At 33.0% G+C, this 22810-nt stretch overlaps 1 protein-coding gene across 1 annotated transcript; it reads left to right on the forward strand.

The window, feature by feature from the left end:
• Positions 1 to 6: 6 nt before the first annotated feature.
• Positions 7 to 13396, forward strand: LOC134700117 (chitin synthase chs-2-like). The gene is made up of 13 exons (XM_063561489.1): positions 7 to 734; positions 1393 to 1492; positions 2354 to 2508; positions 3222 to 3304; positions 3821 to 3929; positions 4963 to 5116; positions 6079 to 6280; positions 6729 to 6923; positions 7233 to 7630; positions 8977 to 9141; positions 10018 to 10226; positions 11448 to 11590; positions 12404 to 13396. Exons 1-13 carry the CDS (start codon positions 40 to 42, stop codon positions 13285 to 13287), a joined length of 3492 nt encoding a protein of 1163 aa, XP_063417559.1. The 5' UTR covers positions 7 to 39; the 3' UTR covers positions 13288 to 13396.
• Positions 13397 to 22810: the final 9414 nt, after the last annotated feature.

Here is a 22810-nt window from a genome sequence, read left to right on the forward strand (position 1 = left end):
CTACTACAGATTGGTGGCATTGCTTTACTATGTGTTTACATGTTTAGGAAGAAACTTAATGAAGACAACACTATATTGGTTATCATTTTCGCAGTATCAGCATTATTCATTTCGTTGAAGTACTGGGAAAATTTTGTAAAATCGTCTGCCGACAAAAGCAACTGGCTGTCACATTTGAAATGGATCTACCAAACAAGACGTACAAAAATGATGTGTATTGTTAGCTTCTGGAAAACCATAATATCTTTTATAACAATCATTGTTTTATACGCAATACAAGCTGAAAGCGCTTTAGATGGTGTCAAAGCTATTTTCAATTTGGGCGATACTAAATTAAAACATGATTTCGGCGGCCATTTTCTTGGTACGACTGACATATGTAAGACATATGTTCCATACGTCGTTGCTGTTGTTAACATATGCAGTGGTTACATATGCACAAAGGCTGCAAAGACAGCATGTGTGACCGGAAGTGAAATATTGTGTTTCTCAATACCACTTATACTGGCGCCTTTCTTAACACCATTTGCTCTACAAGGACTAGTATCATATCCAGATATTTTAGATTTCAAAGACTGCGATATGTTTCTCTCCCGCTGGAACCTTGAATCTATGGAGAATATTTCTGATAGTTGGCCTCTTGTTGTTGGTGGGTTACTGTTGTATATATCTTTACTATTTGTTACAAGCTTCATATGGACGACCAATGGCTTTATATTAGGAAAAACTCAAAGGTAAGACTACAAGAACTTCAACTGGGCCTTAAACTTTATTATTTTCAAAACGGTGGATACTCGATGATCTTCAACTTCGTACTTTTGTCTTTTTATTCGAACGTCACTGAGGAGTTGTTTTTTTACCAAACTCGCGTCTGGCGTACACTATTTTAGTCTTGGTATCTGTGATATGATTTCGTTTATAAATGAATCTTGCAAAACATTTCGCCTAAGTAAAATTTTTATCGAAAAACTAGTATTTGATGTATTAAAACGGAAAGTATGCTACCTCTTGATTAAGGAATTCCCGTTTTGAATTTGACTCGGAGTTCTGTATTTTTGTGATTTTACTTTTTGCTTAAAATAAATAATTGATCTGTATCTTCCGTGCAAAATCCTTTGGTACTAATGATAAAAAACCCGATATATATTCTTTTACTTCCTCAATCGTATTTTTCTACGTGTCGACGTCTCCACTCCGTAACACGCATAGCAACCATCCGCATGTAGCGTTTTATACGGTGAAATAATATAGGTGTATTTTAACTATTTAAAATTTTTAATCAACCGCGTACGCTTAATTATAACATTTTATTTGGTATTGGGAATTGATATGTTGTGACAAAATCAAACAGCACACCTGCATTTTTTCTAAAAGCCCGTTATATTTTCACAGAATGTTTATAACACCTATGTACTGTGGTATACATACAGACATGTCGTTACTACTGAACAGAAGTCAAAATGACAAAGAGTTCGACTTTATCAGAGACATGGTATGTAATATAAACAATTAAATTGTTTTATGCAATTTCAACCCATTGTACACACAAAATTTATATGTTATATATTCAAGTAAATGATTATTTTGAGCGCTTTGAAGTAATAGTAAAGGGACCAATTTAGAATTATATTGAAAAAGTTAAATAATTTGTTTTGCATTGAAAAATGTATGATGCATATAAATAAAGGCAACAGTAGTATACCGCTGTTCAAAACTCGTACCCATTTTGTTTAGTCTTGGATATAATAGCAAAGATTTAATCGCGTCATTTAAGTTTAAGAAATGTACGCTAATTTTTTTTTTATATTTTATAAAAACTTTAAGATCGTACTCACTAACTCAATATGAAGCGCGAAACATACCTTTATTGGGATGTAAAAGCGATGATTTATTCGGGCTTCATACTAAAAATGTGCTCAAGATGAACGCTTAATCACCCAATTAAAACCTAAAAAAAAGAGGTTTTCAATACAAGGATTTGTATTTGTCATAACCATCAGAATACGACTTAAATCTAGCTTTTAGTTGTGTCTATATGTTTTGTTGGCATGATGAGCTCGAGTAGTCTTTAATAATGTATTCTATTTAAGAAATGACAGTAATATGTTTTTCTGTTTAATCATGATGATGAAATGATCTAAGAAATGGGGAACACACCGAACAACCTGAGTAGCGTGTTACTTAAAAGCGTGTACCACATTTGTTAGGTTATTTCGAATAGATAGAAAGAAAAAAATACAGTCATTCTTTATAATTTAATTCTTAATTCCATTTTATAAATATATCATGCCACGCGAATGATATCTAGGATCTATCAATTGAAACATTTATGTAAAGAATTAGACTGTTTTAGGAGAGAAACAAAAGAATTGAAAAAGAGAAAAAAAGAACCAACCAAGAACATGACAAATGCAATAAAGTAGACGAACGTTCAAAGATTTATGCTTGTGCCACAATGTGGCATGAAACTGAAATGGAAATGACGCAACTATTGAAATCAATATTCAGGTTAGTATTGTTCTGGACAATAAAAACAGTATGAACCACTTTCCGGTTTTTTTCTCACCTCGAATTTAACATAACCGAAGTTGGACTTAATGACTTACACGACATATGATATAGATGCTAAATGTGAAGCAGGACCTGTTTATCCTTCCGGAGTACCTGACTGGATCATCAACGGTTTAAGTATCGGTCGTTTCGCTCAATCTAGTTTTGTATGTTGTGTTTTGTAGACTGTGTTTTGTTCTTTTTTCGTTTTTTTCCCATGACATTGTAAGTTTGTCTTCGACTTATGAGTTTGAATATTTCTTTGGTATCTTCCTGTCTTTTTAACGCATCAAAGAAGGATAAGAAATAGAATCTTATCTATTTGTATCCCCTTCCCTTTGAGACGAATAAACTGTATTTGCAAATCCAGGGTTATAACAATGGGGAAATAGGGCGGGGGAATGTTAGGAGTGGGACGTAATGTCAAGTTCTATTGTGGGAGGCCGCACCCTTAATTCAGCTTTTGAACTGCACTTGAAATTATAGGAATAGTTATTTTAAAATAGGTTTAAATTCAAACATAGTGTGACAAGAAATAATATTTCGAAGGTGCATATTGCGAATCCAATCAAATAGGGCAAATTTGTTGTTATTTGTATGTCAGGTAAATTTTGCATTTTATTTTCAAATATGCTCATGAAATGTCCTTTAAGATCAAATTTGTATTGTAGAATGGATAAACACCATCACATGATAAAAACTGCTAGACAATCCAATGTAGAAAAAAGCAACTTACTTGACTACGATTTTGAAGGTTAGTAAATAAAACATAGATGAAAACCCTACCCATTAAAACTGCGTACACGAAGGCCAAAACACCAACTATGGGCCAATGAATAATAACCATGAAGACATTTGTACATCAAAGCAAACTCGGCAATACAAAAAAAACAACAACAAAGACTTCGACTTGGAGGAAAATTAGGAAATAATCCGCAATACTAGTATATATGACAATAAGACACGATCAAGACGACGTGTATGTTGAAAAAAAAAAAAATTACATAACTAGTATGTTTTTTTCTAAATTTCGGATAAGCACCTACTTGTTATTTTCTACATCATTTTGTCTCTGGCGGAGTTGAGAGATTATTTTCCTCGTTGGCAATCATACAACATATTTTTACTCTTCTCAATAAAACAAGGAATAATAGTTTTGTGCTTTGTTAAAACATCCATTTAACTTCAGTGAACTCTGGGGGATAGATGTTACACTAGCTGGCTTACTTATTGTAATATGCATGTGTACTTTTTACTATTGTATTTGTAGCTCATATCTTTTTTGACGACGCATTTGAGAGCCCGAGGACAGATGAAGATTTCCCGGATGTAAATGAGTATGTGAAAATTCTGATCAAGGTAATGGATACAGCTGCAAGGTAAGTTATCAAAGATTAAAGTAATGCAGTTTGCGTCATTAATGTATTGGTTATTAATTTAGCATAAAGTATAATCACAAAAATACTGAACTCCGAGGAAAATTCTCACCGGAAAGTCCCTAATCAAATGACAAAATCAAATGATAAAACACTCCAAACGAATGAACAAAGGTAAAAGTAATGAATGTTGTGTCATTAATGTATTGGATATTAGTACAAGAGGATCTGGATACGGTATACAGAATAGAGAATAATTGACAAGAAGTTCTGAATACGGAAAAAAAGAAAGAAAGAATATTGAAAATGGACCTAAAATGAAAAACAGTGAATTGATGGATGCTATAATATTAAAAGGTAGAATAATGGGGAAAAATATAAAGAATGGACAAAAACGACCAATTTTTTTTTAAAAATATAGAAATGAAGGACCCCCCATCCACACCCTCGTATACGATTAGTGATCGATTATACATCAACCCATGGTATCATGTGGAAGGTACTTTATATAAACAGTGATATAATTTAATTGTTTATAAAATTTAAAGATCGTTTTTGTTTTATACATATTTAACTTGTATCCTCAATTTTGTTTGACCCTCAAAAGCGTCCCTTATTTGCATTAAGTTACGGAATTTGATGAGACTGTCATCAAAAGGGTTAGCGCTTTAAAACAAGGTTTAATACACCATTTTCTACATTTGAAAATGCCTGTACCAAGTCAGGAATATAGTTCTTGTCCATTCTTTTTTATGTGTTTTGTTATTTGATTTTGCCATGTGATTATGGACTTTCCGAATCGATTTTCCTCTAAGTTCAGTATTTTTGTGATTTTACTTTTTACAAGCTAATGATAAAAAAAACGATGATCATAATGCACTATAGGATACATTGTTCATTTTTGTTAAGATGTAAGCTTAAAGTAATTGCATGGATAAGTCTGTATCTTCTTTTCTTATATTACATTTTTCTATATACATGGAGACCTTGACAAATCATATTTTAAAATTATAAAATTTTGTTTCATTTCCTTCAGTGCCGTGCATCGAACCGTTATACAGCTTGAAGACTATGAAATGGTTAGGACGCCGTACGGAGGAAGACTTACATGGAAATTGTTGGGAGGAAATTCTCTTGTTTGTCATCTGAAAGACAAAACGAAAATACGACACAAAAAACGATGGAGTCAGGTACATTGTGAAACATTTGGTCACATTGCTGCAAAGAATATTTTGTAGAAGAGCTTAAGGAGCTACCATTTGTTTTTTATATGGGCTAGGATGAAATTTGAAAAAATGAGTTTTGAGTAAAAAAAAAAGGCAGGATGAGAAACTTGTTAAAAAAAAAGGCAGGATGACAATTTGTGTAAAAAAAAAGTCAGGATAAACTAGTAAAAAAAAAGGCAGGACCGAATAGAGTAAAGAATAAATAGGCAGGACAGAGATTACAACTAAAAAAAAAGCAGGACAACATTTTTCATCCTAGACCCCCCCCCCCCATAAAATCAAATGGTAGCTCCATTACCATTATGATAACCCAACAACATATACCATAGTACGACGAAGTTAAGACCACATGATATTATAATGTTATGGACGACCTTTTCCATGTTTTCATTGAATATAAATTTAAATTGACAGGAGCAATAGTTCATAATTATAGAGAGACCTATTTAATACCAATTGTTAAAATGTCCGCATGATGTATAACCCTTACAACAAAGCATATATCAGGGATAACATTATATAAAGATATGGTAAAAATCGCAACTATAATGGCAATAAGAGATAACAAAAATAAGTGGCATTGAATATGCGACGAGCGCATTTTGTGATATCGATCGTAAATGTCCAAGAGAAAAAAAAACAAAAAAAACACACGCACACATTTTAAAGCAGTTTTTATTCTCTGATGTTCAGAAAACAGAATTTCTGTTCATGAAAAATCACAAATAATAATATACATAGTATAATTATGATACTTTTAAAGTTTCGAATGGCTTGCAATAAGATGTACCCCTTTGCACTTCATAGTTCAATTATGTCACTTTAGCATAGTGATTTTTGTAGTATTCCCATATTTAGTCTTTGCTCTTGCAATTTTGTCTTAGCTATGTTTTTCTGAGCTTTACTTGTAATTTACTATTTTAAAGGTGATGTATATGTACTACTTCCTCAGTCATCGGCTTCCCAATAAAATCGACAGAATTGTTGATAATTCTTACAACACGTTCTTACTGGCACTAGATGGCGATGTAGATTTTCAACCGGAAGCGGTTATGCATCTTGTCCGTCGAATGAAAAAGAATCCAATGGTTGGCGCTGCATGTGGAAGAATTCATCCTATTGGCCACGGTTAGATTTATAATGTATATACTGTAGATTAATGTACGTTTTTGTGGATACCAATTTTTTTGGATCAAGGAAAACGTTTGTGGATATTTGATTCGTGTTTATACCAAGTCTTTATACACTCGTTTAAGAAATGTGTATTTCAATGAATATTTAAATTCATGGTTTACGTATAACCACAAATTTCACCATGTAAATTCATAGGTACATGTATCTACGAATAATAAAGAATCCACAGTATTCAAATTTCGTCAATGTATATGCAAATTACATTTTGAATACTTTATCCTAACATAAGTTCCCCGTGTATATTACATTACACAGTTCTGTCAATTCATTTCTTTTTATTTACAATACTTTTTAGATAAGAACTTGTTATCCCTACTTATACCTCATTTGCATGTATACTGTTAGAATATTTATCATCATATTTTATTTTTCTCCAACGTAGGTCCACTTGTGTGGTATCAAAAGTTTGAGTATGCAGTTAGCCACTGGCTTCAAAAGGCCACAGAACATGTTATTGGATGTGTACTATGTAGTCCTGGATGCTTCAGTTTGTTCCGAGGCTCTGCAGTAATGGACGTCTTGAGAACGTATACAACTGAACCATCTGAAGCTAGGCATTTTATACAGTACGATCAAGGTACGGTTACATTAACTCTATAAGAAAGATAAAATGAAGAAAGAAGATATTAATAAATGCTTAGCAGTTTAAGGACTTTCTGTTTTGAATCTTCCTTGGAGTTCATGATTTTTGTGATTTTACGTTTTTCCAAATATAAGGTATAAAACAAACGCAACAACACCTCACAAAATGGAGGACTTTGTTCTGTCCTCCTTCTTTAAATTCTGGTATAAAGTGTACTATATGTATTTCTAAACATAAAGTAATTTTTTTTCAAGAAATGAATTTCAATTTAAAAATCAAAACGTGTTGAAAAATCATTTTCAGGTGAAGACCGATGGCTGTGCACATTACTATTAAAACAAGGACACCGTGTTGAATACTGTGCTGAAAGTGATGCACTGACCTATGCTCCAGAAGGATTCAATGAGTTTTATAACCAACGTCGGCGCTGGACTCCGTCAACAATGGCCAACATCTTAGATTTGTTAACAGATTGTCGCGCTACTGTGACACAGAATCAAAGTATCTCAACCCTTTATATGGCCTACCAGCTGTTTCTATTTATATCATCATTGCTTACCCCCGGAACTATATTTTTGATGATCGTGGGCGCCATTATAGTAGGGTTTCCGTCTGTTCCACCATGGTTGTCATTGACTTTGAACCTTATTCCTGTTGGATTGTTTATGTTGTCTTGTATATTCACAAAATCAGAAACACAAGTAAGTTTATGCATAAATCTAAAAGACTTTTTGTTTTTGTCGTGTATTTTCAAGACCAAACATGTTAATTATAACTTATGATTATATAATCAAATTTTTGTTTAAGATGTCCTTTTGATCTTCCTACTGCAGACGTGAATTTCGTATATAATTACGAAAAAGAAGGATGATTTGCAAAGAAGAGCCAGTCATTATGGAACGCTCGATTATTGATTAACACATATAGGCACTTTCACTTTATTATATTTCTTTAAAACAACATTATTTTAGTTGTTATGTTAGGTATGGTTTGCATTCGATTTTGGTACAGTTTAGTTCACCTTGAGCATTCAAACACATTTGTGTTTACTGTAAGTGGACTTTTTGCTTGGTAAAGGATGAACAAAATACAGAAGTTAAGTTAAGGTTTTTGTTTCATTTCTTACCACTAATAAATCGTTTTTGAACCGGAACAGTAATTTTGATCTGAACATGTGACAAAAGACAGAACAGAATGATAAATAAGGAGCTATGTCCGATCTTTCAGTAACTTTTCGGACACACATTACTGTTAATCCATACTGCTTAAACACTTTGCTTGCAGTAAAAAAACAACATCAGTGCGTTCTTTCTTTAAATTATTTAGTAGATGTTTATCAGTGCAAAACAACGACATATGATAATGAACTGTCTACAATCTACTAACAGTACTGGATTATCTATTCTCACAATGTCTTAACAGTACAGAATAAACAATAGGAAAATATCTGAAGATTTAACGTGTTTATGGTCAGACTTTTGGATAAAAAATGCTGTTAAAGATTAAATCAGACTTGTTTTTACCCAATCTGTTCTAAATGAATCATTAGAGTTAATGTAGTTTAGAGTTCCTTAGCAATAAGAATCGGGTTCCTTATAGCCTTGTTTACATCCATTTTCCGTGTGAATCAATGGGACCTGTCTTAACTTTAAGGTTTCCATGTTTTGATGAGCTAACTGATCTGATTATTTTATTCTTTTATTATTGAATAGTTGAATCATGCTTCTATTTAGAGGATCCTCTAGAGAGACTCTACATATGTTTCTTACGGTTTATGTGGCAAGACCAATATAAAAATTCAGTGGAGATAAATAAAGGCAACAGTAGTATACCGCTGTTCAAACGTCAATTATTGATTTATAGAAAACTATAAGAGAGTACCAATGTTACAACAAAAACATTGAAGTTAAATGCAAAAACAAACACCAAAAAACATAGAAACGAATTATTTGATAAAATTGTCAAACATTTTTACACAAATTAAGCAAAATCCTATCCACACCGATCTGTGTCCACACTTATATTGAGATAAACATATCATTTTCAGTTACTGTTTGCTGGGATTTTGTCAGCGATCTACTCCATTGTTATGTTGCTGGTATTGGTAGGAATCGTCAAAGAAGCGGCAGAAGAAGAATTCTGTTCTGTCACTACAGTTTTCTTATGCTTCGTGGCAGGAGTATTTATCATCTCGGCAGTTTTACACCCAAAGGTATTATCATCTTAAACATTACATGATCTTTAGAACACATTGGTCAAAATAAAGATGCAACAATAGACAAAAACTATCTTAAAAACTTGTAACCTACTGACATTCAAACCAAACATTGAAGAAATGAAGAAAAATAATGTAGATCAATTTAAATCCTTTACGGGTAGACTTTACATAGATAAATTAAGTCGTATAAGAAAAGCAATAAGAGTATGTTAAATTTGATGTATGCCTTTTTGTGCTTCTTCGTTACATTTGTTGTTTTTATAGTGATATTAAGATGATAACACAATATTGACTGCTGTACCCCTATTTTTGACATTTTTACTCTTTGAGTATGTTTGTTTTGTTCATGCATCGTTGACAATGTAATGAAATTTGATGCAACTGTCATACAAGTGAGAGGTTTAGCAAGCTATAAAACCAGGTTCAATCCACCATTTTCTACATTAGAAAATGCCTGTACCAAGTCAGGAATATGACAGTTGTTATCCATTCGTTTGATGTGTTTGGACTTTTGATTTTGCCTTTTGATTTTTGATTTTCCTTTTTGAATTTTCCTCGGAGTTCAGTATTTTTGTGTTTTTACTTTTTAAAATAAAATGAACACCAATGAAAAATAGTTGATACAAGTATTTAAACTTCATAGTTAAAACATACATAGCTTTTTGATCATTCAGTTAGACCTATGCCATATTTATATTTATTACAATCCAGACTAGTAGAACATACAATTTACTATGTTCCTTCTTCATATATTACCCTTCGTTTGATTAGATATTTTGTTACATTTTGTTTTAGGAAGCTTTGTGTGGCATCTATAAAGCCTCATCTCAAGTAATGCTTTATAATTTCTAGTATTGGTTTTTTTTTCAGGAGTTCTCGTGCATCATGCATGGAATTTTATACTTTGTTTCCATTCCATCAATGTCTATGTTGTTAGTTCTATATTCCCTTGGCAACCTACACGTGGTTTCTTGGGGGACAAGAGAGGTCAAACAGCCAGTGACACAAGAAAATAAAGCGTCGAACCAAATAAAAGACACAGAATCAGGATACACACTGTCTCTTGGGAAAATATTTAGGTATGATAAGATCTGCATTATACGGAGTCATAGATATAGGCATTTGTCATGAAGACTGGTCAGTTTCACGACATTGTAAGATTTAAAACATGTTTAACACGTCAATGGCCATGGTACCTATTCGCGAAAACAAGGGATGTTGTATCCTATATAAGTGTTGTTCTAGTAACAACTGTTTCTACTTTTTCAGTATGACAATGTTTATATTGTTTAGCTACCATGGTCTATTTATCATTTATTTTTGAATATATGATTTATTTTAAACGCTATATCAACAATTGCATCATGATATTATTAAACAATCTCAATTTACAAAATTCCCTATTTGGTTTAGGATTTCAACGAAGAAGACAAATAGATATAATATACTATTCCAAATTCCCTGTTTTGACACTTGTCTTTCTTTCACCATTTTGTAAATGATGTATTGTCCTGTTTTACATTGAAAAACTCTGTTTGATTTACCTTAACATTATTAAATTCGAAACGATTGAACGATTGTATGTACACATTGGTGGCGTGCGGACTTTGACATCTGGAGGGCGTGCAAGTTGTTCTCAAGCGTCGATAGTTTAGGGCATTATGTCATTTTGGTCTGCGCGTCCGTTCGCTCGTTTGTCCGTCTGTCTGTTCTGCTCTATGTTAATATTTTAGGTCATGGTAGTTTTAAATGACGTTAAAGTCCAATCAACTTGAAAATTAGTACACATGTTCTTTATGATAAACTCATCATAGATACCAGGACTAAATTTATTATATTCGCCAGACGCTCGTTTCGTCTACGAAAGACTCATCAGTGACGCTCGAATCCAAAAAGTTAAAAAAGCCAAATAAAGTACAAAGTTGAAGAGCATTGAGATCCAAAATTCCTAAAAGTGTTGCCAAATACAGCTAAGGTAATCTATGCCTGAGGTAGAAAAGCCTTTTTATTTCAAAAAATTCAAAGTTTTGTAAACAGTTAATTTATAAATATAACAATATCAATGATAATTCATGTCAGCACAAAAAGTGCTGACTACTATGATATGATCTTTCTAATTTTAATGAAAATAAGGAGTTTGAATCCCAATCTCATGATCCAATGAACATTGAAAATGATAGTGCGAGTTGGTCATCCGTGTACTATGGACACAGTCTTGTTGTACAAATGTGTGTGTCGCATCAACATCCCCATGTATTCATTTTATTAAACCATAACGAAGAATGAAATGTATTTTTCAGGTGTATTTGTTGTCCTACTGGGGGATTACAAAAACAGGACAGTGTGTACCAGACAATACTAGACAGAATAAAGTCGCTTGAACATCAAATCAAAAATACTTCAGCTGATGAACATAAGCTGCAATCAAACATTGACAAAGACGGTATTTATTCTTAATTTATGAATTTAACGTTTTGATCGAAATGGAAAAAGAAGATTAAAGTAGGGGAAAACAAAACAAACAAATCAATAACAACAAATAACATCTTGACTTAAAACATATTATAAAAAAAAACTCACACCTGAGCGCTCCTAAAATTACCGATCAAATAAACGAAGGTCGACAAAGCACATCAAAGATAACAAAAAAATTAAGATTTTTTTCAAAACATTAGAGTGATTGATTGATTGATTGTTCGATGGTTTCTCAACGTCCAGTGGTTAATAACTAAGATGAAGTTGCACGTTACGAATAAGACTACTAGTTTACAGTCTGCCAAGTGAATTGCTTTCTCAATTTTAATGAGTAAATAAAAAACCGAAACTACTTGATATGCTCCCAAAAAATAAGGGGATAGATTATTGTGAAGTCCTTGCATTACTATTATATTTTCAAAACGAAAAAATGTGAATCAGGAAAAAATACACTGATGGGTTTTTGTTCTCAAATATCTACACGTAGTTTAATTCCTCAATCAACTTATGTAAAGGAGAAAATCTACACGCACATCTTTTGGTTGTGTTATAACGTTTATTTCGTTGTTTTCTTATTTATATAAGGGCTATACCCACAATATCTTAAAGCATAAATGAAGTTAGTAATAAAGAAAAAAGGACAAAGATCGATCAAAAGTAGTCTCGTAAATGTGGTCTGGTCCAAATATGAGGTTTATCAATTTAAAAAACATAAGTACACAAAACTATTGAATGTCAACTTACGTCATTTTTTTTTTAATATAAAACCTTCCCTTTACAGTAGAAAATGCCACAAACTTAGAGGAAACGAAAGTAGCTGTCACTGACGTCAGTATCACAATTCATAGTGACAAAATCCAAGAAGTTACGAAGACTGTAAATTTTAAGACGGCAAAGCAATTACCCAAAGTAGAAGAAACGTTTTGGGAACAGCTAATTGAAAAGTATTTGAAACCGTTAGAGAAAAATGATGCAAAGGAAAAGATGATTAAAGAAGAACTAATAGCACTCCGAAACAAATGTTGCTTGTTTTTCTTTCTAATAAATGCTTTTTTAGTAACTTTAATTTACGCTTTGACACAGACTTCCGCCTATAGCGGTACTCTCTCAATAAAGATCGAATGTATGTCAATTGAACCGATATCTGTGACTTTCACCATTGTCTTTGGAATTCTTCTGTGTATTCAATTCATTTGTATGCTGTTCCATCGGATGTCGACACTGATTCATATTACCGCGACTACATCCATCAAAGAAAAACCTGATGAGATAGCAAATCTCCTCCTAGCCATTCAAGTTTTGCAAAGATCAGGTTCAGTAGATAGCAGAATATCCGCCAGGACAGAAGACTATCAAAATGTATTCGAAGAAAAGAAAAAGAAAGAAATACAACGTATGATCACAAAGGAAAGGCACAAGAAAGGGAGATTACTCCATCTCGATCAAGTAGTCAGAGAACGTTTAGAGGCTATTCCAGTTTACGATGAGATTGATGGTCCGAACAATAAAATTGAACAACATGACGACAATCTTCGACAGTTTGGTCATCTAACAGGAAAAGAACGAGAAGCTATGAGGACATTTCTCAATGGGAAACAGAAAAATCTCTTGAAAAGGAAACTAGAAACGAATGTTACTTTGAATGAGAATACAACTCAGCTTTAATTTTCATGCATAATGAAAATATTTTCAAATGAGTTGTTATTGATTCTATTCATTAAAGTGCACTTTATTTCATATATTAAAATGATATGTTATCGTCTTTCACATGTAATATGTTTTCGTTAATACCATTATACCATTAACGGTATCAATTTCACTGCATCAGATCAGATTCTTCACTGATACTCGATACAAAACTAAAAGTCCTCAATCTCAACCGAAAAGTTATAAACAAAAGTAAAGCTAGGCCCGGAGGAGGAGTTAGCCATATGTAAGAGTAAGATGACTTTCTTAATTTAATTATTTATCAAAGGTACCAGGATTATAATTTAGTACGCCACACGCGCGTGTCGTCTACATAAGACTCATCACTGACACTCATATCAAAATACATGTAGTTATAAGACCAAACAAGTACAAATTGAAGAGCGTTGAAGATCCAAAATTCCAAGAAGTTGTGCCAAATAAAGGTAAGGTTAAAAATTCTAAAAAATTCGAAGCTTTATCACATGTACCAGGATTATAATTTAATACGCCAGACGCGCGTTTTGTCTACATAAGACTCATAAGTAACGCTCATATCAAAACAGTTCTAAAGCTTAACAAGTACAAAGTTGAAGAGCATTGAAGATCCCAAATTCCAAAAAGTTGTGCCAAAGAAGGCTAAGGTAAAACATTCTAAAGATTTCGACGCTTTATCACATCAAATTATCAAAAAATATTCCTGCGAACATATGTATGTTTAATAAGTGACATTGCCGGGCTTGGATTTCCTATCATGAATTCCTTGATCCTTTACGGACGCCATCACGAGTTGGTTGACCGTTACGGAATTACCGTTTCACAGATGATATCGGATATGTTACTTATGTCGTAACTACATTCTACTTCCCTTTTCATGAATGTGACCTACCGAATTAGACTATTTACCGGATTTGTAATAACATAAGCAACACGACGGGTGCCACATGTTGAGCAGGATCTGCTCACCCTTCTGGAGCACCTGAGATCACCTTCAGATTTTGGTGGGGTTCGTGTTGCTTAGTCTTTAGTTTTCTATGTTGTGTTTTCTGAACTATTATTTGTCTGTTTCTCTTTTAATTTTTAGCCATGGCGTTGTCAGTTTATTTTCGATCTATGAGTTTGACTGTCCCTCTGGTATCTTTCGTCCCTCTTTTATTGGTGAAATTAGATATGAGCATAGCTGATGGCAATAAGAAATTGAAAAGAAAAGCGTGTGAAAAAAGAAACTCTGAAGGCTGGATTTTTTTTAAATCGCATTGTGATGTCTTTCTGGCTTTTTGGCTTTTTAACTATTTTGATCTGAGCGTCACTGATGAGTCTTATGTAGACACCACTGAGTTGATACCACTGCTGGTGGACGTTTCGTCCCCGAGGGTATCACCAGCCCAGTAGTCAGCACTTCGATGTTGACATGAATATCAATTATATGGTCATTCTTATAAATTTTCTGTTTACAAAACTTTGAATTTTTCGAAAAACTAAGGATTTTTTTACCCCAGGAGTAGATTACCTTTGCCGTATTTGGCACAACTTTTTGGAATTTTTTATCCTAAATGCTGTTCAATTTTGTATTTATTTGGCTTTTTAACTATTTTGATCTGAGCGTCACTGATGAGTCTTATGTAGACAAAACGCGCGTCTGGCGTATAAAATTATAATCCTGGTACTTTTGATAACTATTTGGGTCCACGTACTGTTTCATTACTTTTAACGCATTCATTTGAAGAGACTATACCACATATTTTTTTATAAACAACTGTATACAAAACAAAACACAGAAAACTTTAAACTGTCTGTTTTAACTGAGCAACACGACACAAACCGAATTTAAGGGTTGAACTCAGAATATTAGGAAGGTTCCGCAGATCTTGCTCCTCTAGTGGAAGCGTTCGTCTGCTTACTTAGCAAACAAGATTTTTGATAGCACTTACTTATAATAAATGTTTAAACAAAAACATTAAAAATGCAACCAACTTATTCAATGAATTTCACTACTATTTTGGCATCTACGTTGACGGAACCAGAGGATGAACATGACTGCTTGTTGAACAGAGTAACAATCCTCGGAATGAACCGGTGGTTGGTTGCATGTTGAAAATAATCCACAATTTTCTACATAAAATAATGCCTGTACCAAGTTAGGACTAGTCTTGCACAATGAAAACGATTCAATGATGCCATTATCAAATTGGCTCTATCAAATTCTTGTTTAATGAAAGAATATTTTAAAATAACATATTATAAATGGTCCTATCAAATTCTTGCACGATGAAAGCAGATTCAATGATGATATTCTATCAAATTATTTTTCAATGAAAGCAGATTGTATTATGACATATCAAATTCTTACATACTGTAACCAGATTATGTGATGGAATATTCTAACTTATTCCACTTAAATCTTGTACATTGAATGACGTATTAAAATTATGAGCTAAATGTGCTTCTATATAATGATACAGGAGAGTCAAAAGATACTAAAGGGACAGTCAAACTCATCGAAATTGAACTGCCAACGCCATGCATGACTAAAAAAGAAAAAGAGCAACAGACAAATAATAGTACACAAGACACACCAACTAAATCTAAAGACATAGCAACACGAAACCCATCAAAAACTGGAGGTGCTCAGGAAAGGTAAGCAGATTCTACTTCACATGTGGCACCCGTCGTGATGCTAATGTAATTACAAATCTGGTCAATAGTCTAATTCGGTAGGTCAAATTCGTGAAAAAGGAAGATGAATGTAGTTACGGCATAAGGAACATATCCGATATCATCTGTGAATCTTCTATAACTGTCAACCAACTCGTTATGGCGTCCGAAAAAATAACGAAGCGATGAGTTCAACTTCACTTTTTTGGTTTAAAAGCTTCCTTCTGTGCAGCAACCTCCTACGAAGAAATACAAGCCCGGGAATATCGTATCAACTTTGATATATATACTCCATATTCAGGCGCTCCTTGAATGTTGCAACATAGAAATCGAACGTTCACAATTGGGGAAAATAAAATCATCTATTGTCGTAAAAAAAAATTTCAACCGACACTCATTGTCAATTTCTATATTTAAATCAAGTGATGAGACAGAGTTAACTCCTTTATCGCTAGGTCGATGGGATGGATGCTTTCAACATAGTCACATATTTTGAATAATTTATTGATAGAAACTCATCTTTATAGCGGAGAGTAAAAGTTATGGATATTGCTAACTCCTAATATTTTCATACATCTAGTATTCATAATGTGTCTCTGAAATGTCTGTATGACATACTCTCTATGACATATTCAAAATAATTAAAATCGTATAAAAATGATAAGTCGCTTCAGTATGAAATATTCAAAATAACTTTATTAAAGTACGTAGTAATAATGACTGTAAATTACAAATAATATAATCAAATAATTCTTTGGAACTCTTCTGAAATAATCTTAATAGTGTTTTGTACCATGAAAGAGGATTCCATTATAACATATTCAAAATGATTCTATTAAATTCTTGTGCAATGCATGACGATTCTATGATGGCATATTCACAGAACTCTTTGTAATTCTTATACATTGAATGCAAGTAATATAATGACATATTCAAAAGTATAATAACAAAAACCCCGATCTTCAAGGAAATTCAAAACGGAAAATTCCTAATCCAATTGCAAAATCAAATGCTAAAACACATCAGACGAATGATATTGCAATACTCCTGACTTTGTACAGACATTCTTTTGTATAGAATGATTCTGATAACGTCGTGGAATAACAACTGCAATATTCCCGACTTAGTACAGACATTCTCTTGTGTAGAATGATTCTGATAACGTCGTGGAATAACAACTGCAATATTCCCGACTTAGTACAGACATTCTCTTGTGTAGAATGATTCTGATAACGTCGTGGAATAACAACTGCAATATTCCCGACTTAGTACAGACATTCTCTTGTGTAGAATGATTCTGATAACGTCGTGGAATAACAACTGCAATATTCCCGACTTAGTACAGACATTCTCTTGTGTAGAATGATTCTGATAACGTCGTGGAATAACAACTGCAATATTCCCAACTTAGTACAGACATTCTCTTATTTAGAATGATTCAAATAACGTCGTGTACAATGCATAAAGATTCTTCAATCAATATAAATATACAGGATTATAATAACGTCGTGTGCAATGCATAAAGATTCTTCAATCAATATAAACATACAGACCATCAATACATGGGAATTCTTTTGTATTACATAGCATCAAGACACTCATTATGTTACCTGGTGTAAGGTATAATGCAAATTACTACATTGAATGCAAGTAATATAATGACACATTCAAAAGTATAGTAACAAAAACCCCGATCTTCAAGGAATTTCTAACCGGAAAATTCCTAATCCAATTGCAAAATCAAATGCTAAAACACATCAAATGAATGAATAACAACTGCATTATTCCGGACTTAGTACAGGCATTCTCAGACTCTTGTGTAGAATGATTCTAATAACGTCGTGTACAATGCATAAAGATTCTTCAATCAATATAAATATACAGACCATCAATACATGGGAATTCTTTTGTATTACATAGCATCAAGACAATCATTATGTTACCTGGTGTAAGGTATAATGCAAATTAATAGTTAAAAGTCAATGTTTCATCGATTTTGTCATTTCCAAACCTAGAATATGATTTGCGACGATATGTTTTAATGCTTCATTTATTTTAAAAGATATATGTATGGACTAGACTTTATATGTTATTTGTAATTAAAAGAATTCAAGAAAAAGAGTATAATGGATTAAATAATACTTCCAACACAAACGAAAGGTAAGAAAATCACTTTTGTCTCGAAAAGAAATCTTTTTTTTTATTTTCAATATCACTTTTATATGTAGAATTGTGCAAAGAAGGTGGTTTATGCACGTTAAACTGGTTGAAGCCTACCAATTCCAGTACCATGTCAAGTTATTTGACAATACGTTATGGTGTTATTTAGATTTGTTTTGAGCAGTCGCGTATTGCTGTTTGTTGGGGTACTGCCTTTTACTAATTATAACGTATAAACATATAAATAAAGGCAACACTAGTATACCGGTGCTTACAAGTCATAAAAGAGGGACGACAGATGCAAATTGACAGCCAAACTCATAAATCTAAAACAAACTAGCCTATAATGGTTTATCTTTTTTAATTGATATTTGGATGGGGAGTTGTCTCATCGGCACTCACACCACATCTTCCTATATCTATTGACAACGCCATGGCTAAAAACGAAAAAGACAAACAGACAAACAATAGTACACATGACACAACATAGAAAACTAAAGAATAAACACATGAACCTCACCAAAAGCTAGGGATGATCTCAGGTGCTCATGAAGGGTAAGCAGATCCTGCACCACATGTGGCACCCGTCGTGTTGCTGTTGAAAGAAAACAAATCCTTGATTCAAACTTAAACCGTTGGAAACACATCAGCTATAAGAGGGAAACAAAGGAACAATAGGAATACAGAACTTAAATTCAACAAAAACAAACGCCAAAATACATAGAAACTATTTGATAACAACTATCATATTCTTGCCTTGGTACATAAGATTTTAAGGAAAAAAAACTGATGGGTTGATCCTGTTTTAATGGCTGGCCATAGCTGACATTATTTTTTCCATTCTACAAAACGACAAATGTTAATGTTTGGAACGTACACAAGAAAGATATCAAATAGTGTCTACTTATTTGGGCATGGTTGCAATTGGTTGAAGATATATTTAACACTTCTAGACAAAGATATTATGTAGATCATAAAACGCTTAACATATATCTATTGCTAATATATTAAAATTCCAGTAAAGCTGGGTAGGTGGTTCAATAATCCGAAAGCAGAGTGGGTATGTCATATGTGTTCGATTGATATTGCTAATGAATGTGATAACTGATTTATATGTAATTCTTTCTTACTTGATCACATTCCATAGTACTTTGTAATATGAGGCAGGCATAACCTGTAAATGGGGACGAAGTCTGTATGAATTATTTTTTTGTAACTAAAATATTTGTTAAAAAAACCCCGGAAATACCGTAACGTTTCAGATTTTGGTTCTGTTGTTAGGAATGTTAGTTGTGACGTTAAATAAGTTATTACGTCATATGCAATGTAAACAAAGAAACGCTATCATCAGGTAACGTTTTTTCATATCAAGGAATTATTAAAACTGAAATTGGTATTGCGTTCCTTCCTATTTTATACTAGACTGATAAATATATATCTTACTCAAAGTTTCATACAAACGAGACCGGAAATAGGAAGTACATTGTAGATTTCTGCGCAGATGCGGGATTTCAAAACATGACATAAAAAAAATTGAACGATTTTGGGTTCATTAGTACAATGAAAATTTCGGAAAAATTTTCCCGATATTAAAAAAAATAACATTTTATTGATTTTTCTACTGTTATTGTGTTTTAACATTTGATTTTGCCATTTGATTAGGGACTTTCTGTTTTAAATTCTCCTCAGAGTTCAGTAATTATGTGATTTTACTTTTTTTTTATATATTTCTATGATCATCTTAGATATGATATTTAATGTTGTATTGTGACAAACAACTTCGCAGTATGGATGTCACGCTATTGTGTAACGGTTTATGATGTGTCAATAAAAAAACAGCACATCAAGACAAAAAAACCTTAAGAAATCAAGATGGCAACTTAAATTTATACAATAAACAAGTGTCTTTACATTAAGACTACTCTACATAAGAAAATGCCTGTACCAAGTCAGGAATATGACAGTTCTTGTGCATTCGTTTTTTGTGTGTTTTGTCGTTAGGTTTTTCTTGTGATTATGGACTTTCCGATTAGATTATCCTCTGAGTTCAGTATTTTTGTGATTTTACTTTTTGATATTTTACTTGTTCTTAAATTGAGTGCATATTCAGATTGCTTAATTACATAGAGTTTTTGAAAAGATGTTTGTTGATCTTATGTCATATAACCTATAACAACTTCTTAATGTCACGCTATGGTGTAATGGTGTATAATGTAGTAGTGGTAGGTGAATGTTGTGTGCATATGTGACGAAAGCACACCAAGAACATAATTCAAAAGGCAACTTCTATTGTATTTGGCAACACTTTTAGGAATTTTGGATCTCAATGTTCTTAAACTTCGTACTTTATTTGGCTTTTTTTTTAAAACTTTTTTGGATTCGAGCGTCACTAATGAGTCTTTTGTAGACGAAAAACGCGTCAGGCGTAAATATAAAATTTAGTCCTGGTATATCTATGATGAGTTTATTTGTAAGACTTAACAGATGACAATTCTCAGAAATAGTGTATATATAGATGGCTTAGGCACATTGAGATCTTCGATAGGATGTTTGTTGAGCTATTGTCATATAAACTATGATAATTTCGAATTACTGAAGTCACTATACTGCTTTATTCCTTTGTAATAAATCGACGTGCAATTTGATTCCTATATCATTATTCTAAATCGTGATAGATCTCTATAGTGATATTGTATACAGAATAAAGACACAACATTGATTTTTTCACAATTAACATTTCCTTTTTAGAAATTATTGTCAGGCTTTGCTAAAAGAATAAAACAATATCTGCTTTAGAATCCTTTTGTTACCGTACAGTGATACTACCAGACAATTTATTGCAGTTTCTATGTGAGATGTCTGTGTGCCTTATTGAATCTAAGACGTCTTTTCATAGATTTTGAGTTTGCATTTGTACATGCACCTGTCTTTCTGTGTGTAGTTTTTGTGAGGTATTAGAGTGATGGCCCTTACATGAGGATTTTGTTTACCCTATTTTGTGTTTTAAACCCAAAAAAAAGGACGATACAGAGAAACTCAACATTCTACGTGATGAGCAAGCGTCAAAACATAGATTTATGTCATGAATTCTATTCCCGTGTACAATGTTTAAATGTCCTTTGTTTTTTCCCCGCTCGTTTAAAAATTATATTGTATATAAACAAGAATGTGACGATATCATCTGACAAAGATTCAAATGATTTACAACTAGATCTGGACAAACTTAGAATATGGGAATCAAAATGGAAAATGTCGAGCCATCCTGACAAATGCAAGTTACTAACCATCAGCAGGAAAACAACACAATTGCAACTTCATACAGTCTACATTGTCAAATTCTTGAGTCAGTCAGCAGTGCAAAATATCTAGGCTGCACATTTACATACGAACTTAAGTGCCAGTCTTTGTAAGAATCAGGCAATTTAGGTAAAAATTAAAACACGATCAGAAAAACCCCACTGAGCTAATCATGTTATTTAATACTAACCATCATCCTGAGTTAAAAAGTATTAGTCTTTCGTTTGTGTGTGTCAGATAATATTAAATAACTTGGTTAGAAAATTGGTTAGAATGATAGCAAATTACAGAGTTACCTCCCCTTATTTGTTAATTTCTAGTGCATTTCCACCAAATTGTATCTTCTATTACCAGAACAGAAAATGGAAATGAGTGTTATTTTTGTGCATCACTACATATTATGAACTGAAATCAATGTCAATTTGGGTGGGTTTTTTTGGTCATGTTTTCACCACTGCCTGATTCTTAGGCAGACTGGCACTTAAATGGAATGACAACGTAAATAACATATGCAATAAGGCAAATTGAACACTTGGTTTTCTAAAAAGAAATTTAAATATAGGGTCAACTACAGAGAATGAGAATACCTTTAAAACATTGGTACGTCCAATTGTAGAATATGCCAGTCCAGTATGAAATCCATACCTTAAGACAGAGACTGATAGATTTGAGATGGTACAAAGAAGAGGAGCTCGCTACGTATCTTACAAACATCATAACCACTTCAGCGTTAACTTGAAGCTATAACATCTGAAATGGTCATCACTAGAACAAAGAAGGATAAAAGCAAGACTCACAATGCTATACAAAATAGAAAACAACAAAGTGGCCATGACAAAGGAAGATCGCCTAACACCACCGAAAGCTATGACACGAAACATGCATGATAAATCCTGCCACGTACCATCAGCATCCTGTGATTACCGAAATACTAATTATTCCAAAGAACCATCCGGGATTGGAACGCTCATCCTCCTGGGATCGTATCAGCACCGTCAGTCGAGGCCTTTAAAGCCTCGATGACAAAGCTGAATTAAGTTTCAAAAGTTTGGAGGGAGGGGTGGTTGAATATGCGCACCAAACCATGGCAGTATAATCAGTCCGTTGATTGTGGCCATTACCTGGCAGAATTGTCCATAGTACATTTTAGTACACGAATGCCCAAATCGCACTTTAATGTTCTATGTTCGGTGTACTGTAAAATTGGGATAAAAACTTTAAATTTGGCATTAAAATCAGAAAGATCATATCAAAGGGAACATGTGGACTAAGTTTCAAGTTGAGTGAACTTTGACTTCATCACAATCTACATTGACAAAAAACTTTAACCTGAAGCGTGTCAAACGGACGGAAGAACTAACGGACTCACAAACCGATAAACTAATACATA

The sequence above is a fragment of the Mytilus trossulus genome, unplaced genomic scaffold (assembly GCF_036588685.1).
Source record: "Mytilus trossulus isolate FHL-02 unplaced genomic scaffold, PNRI_Mtr1.1.1.hap1 h1tg000122l__unscaffolded, whole genome shotgun sequence".
NCBI classification, from domain to species: domain Eukaryota; kingdom Metazoa; phylum Mollusca; class Bivalvia; order Mytilida; family Mytilidae; genus Mytilus; species Mytilus trossulus.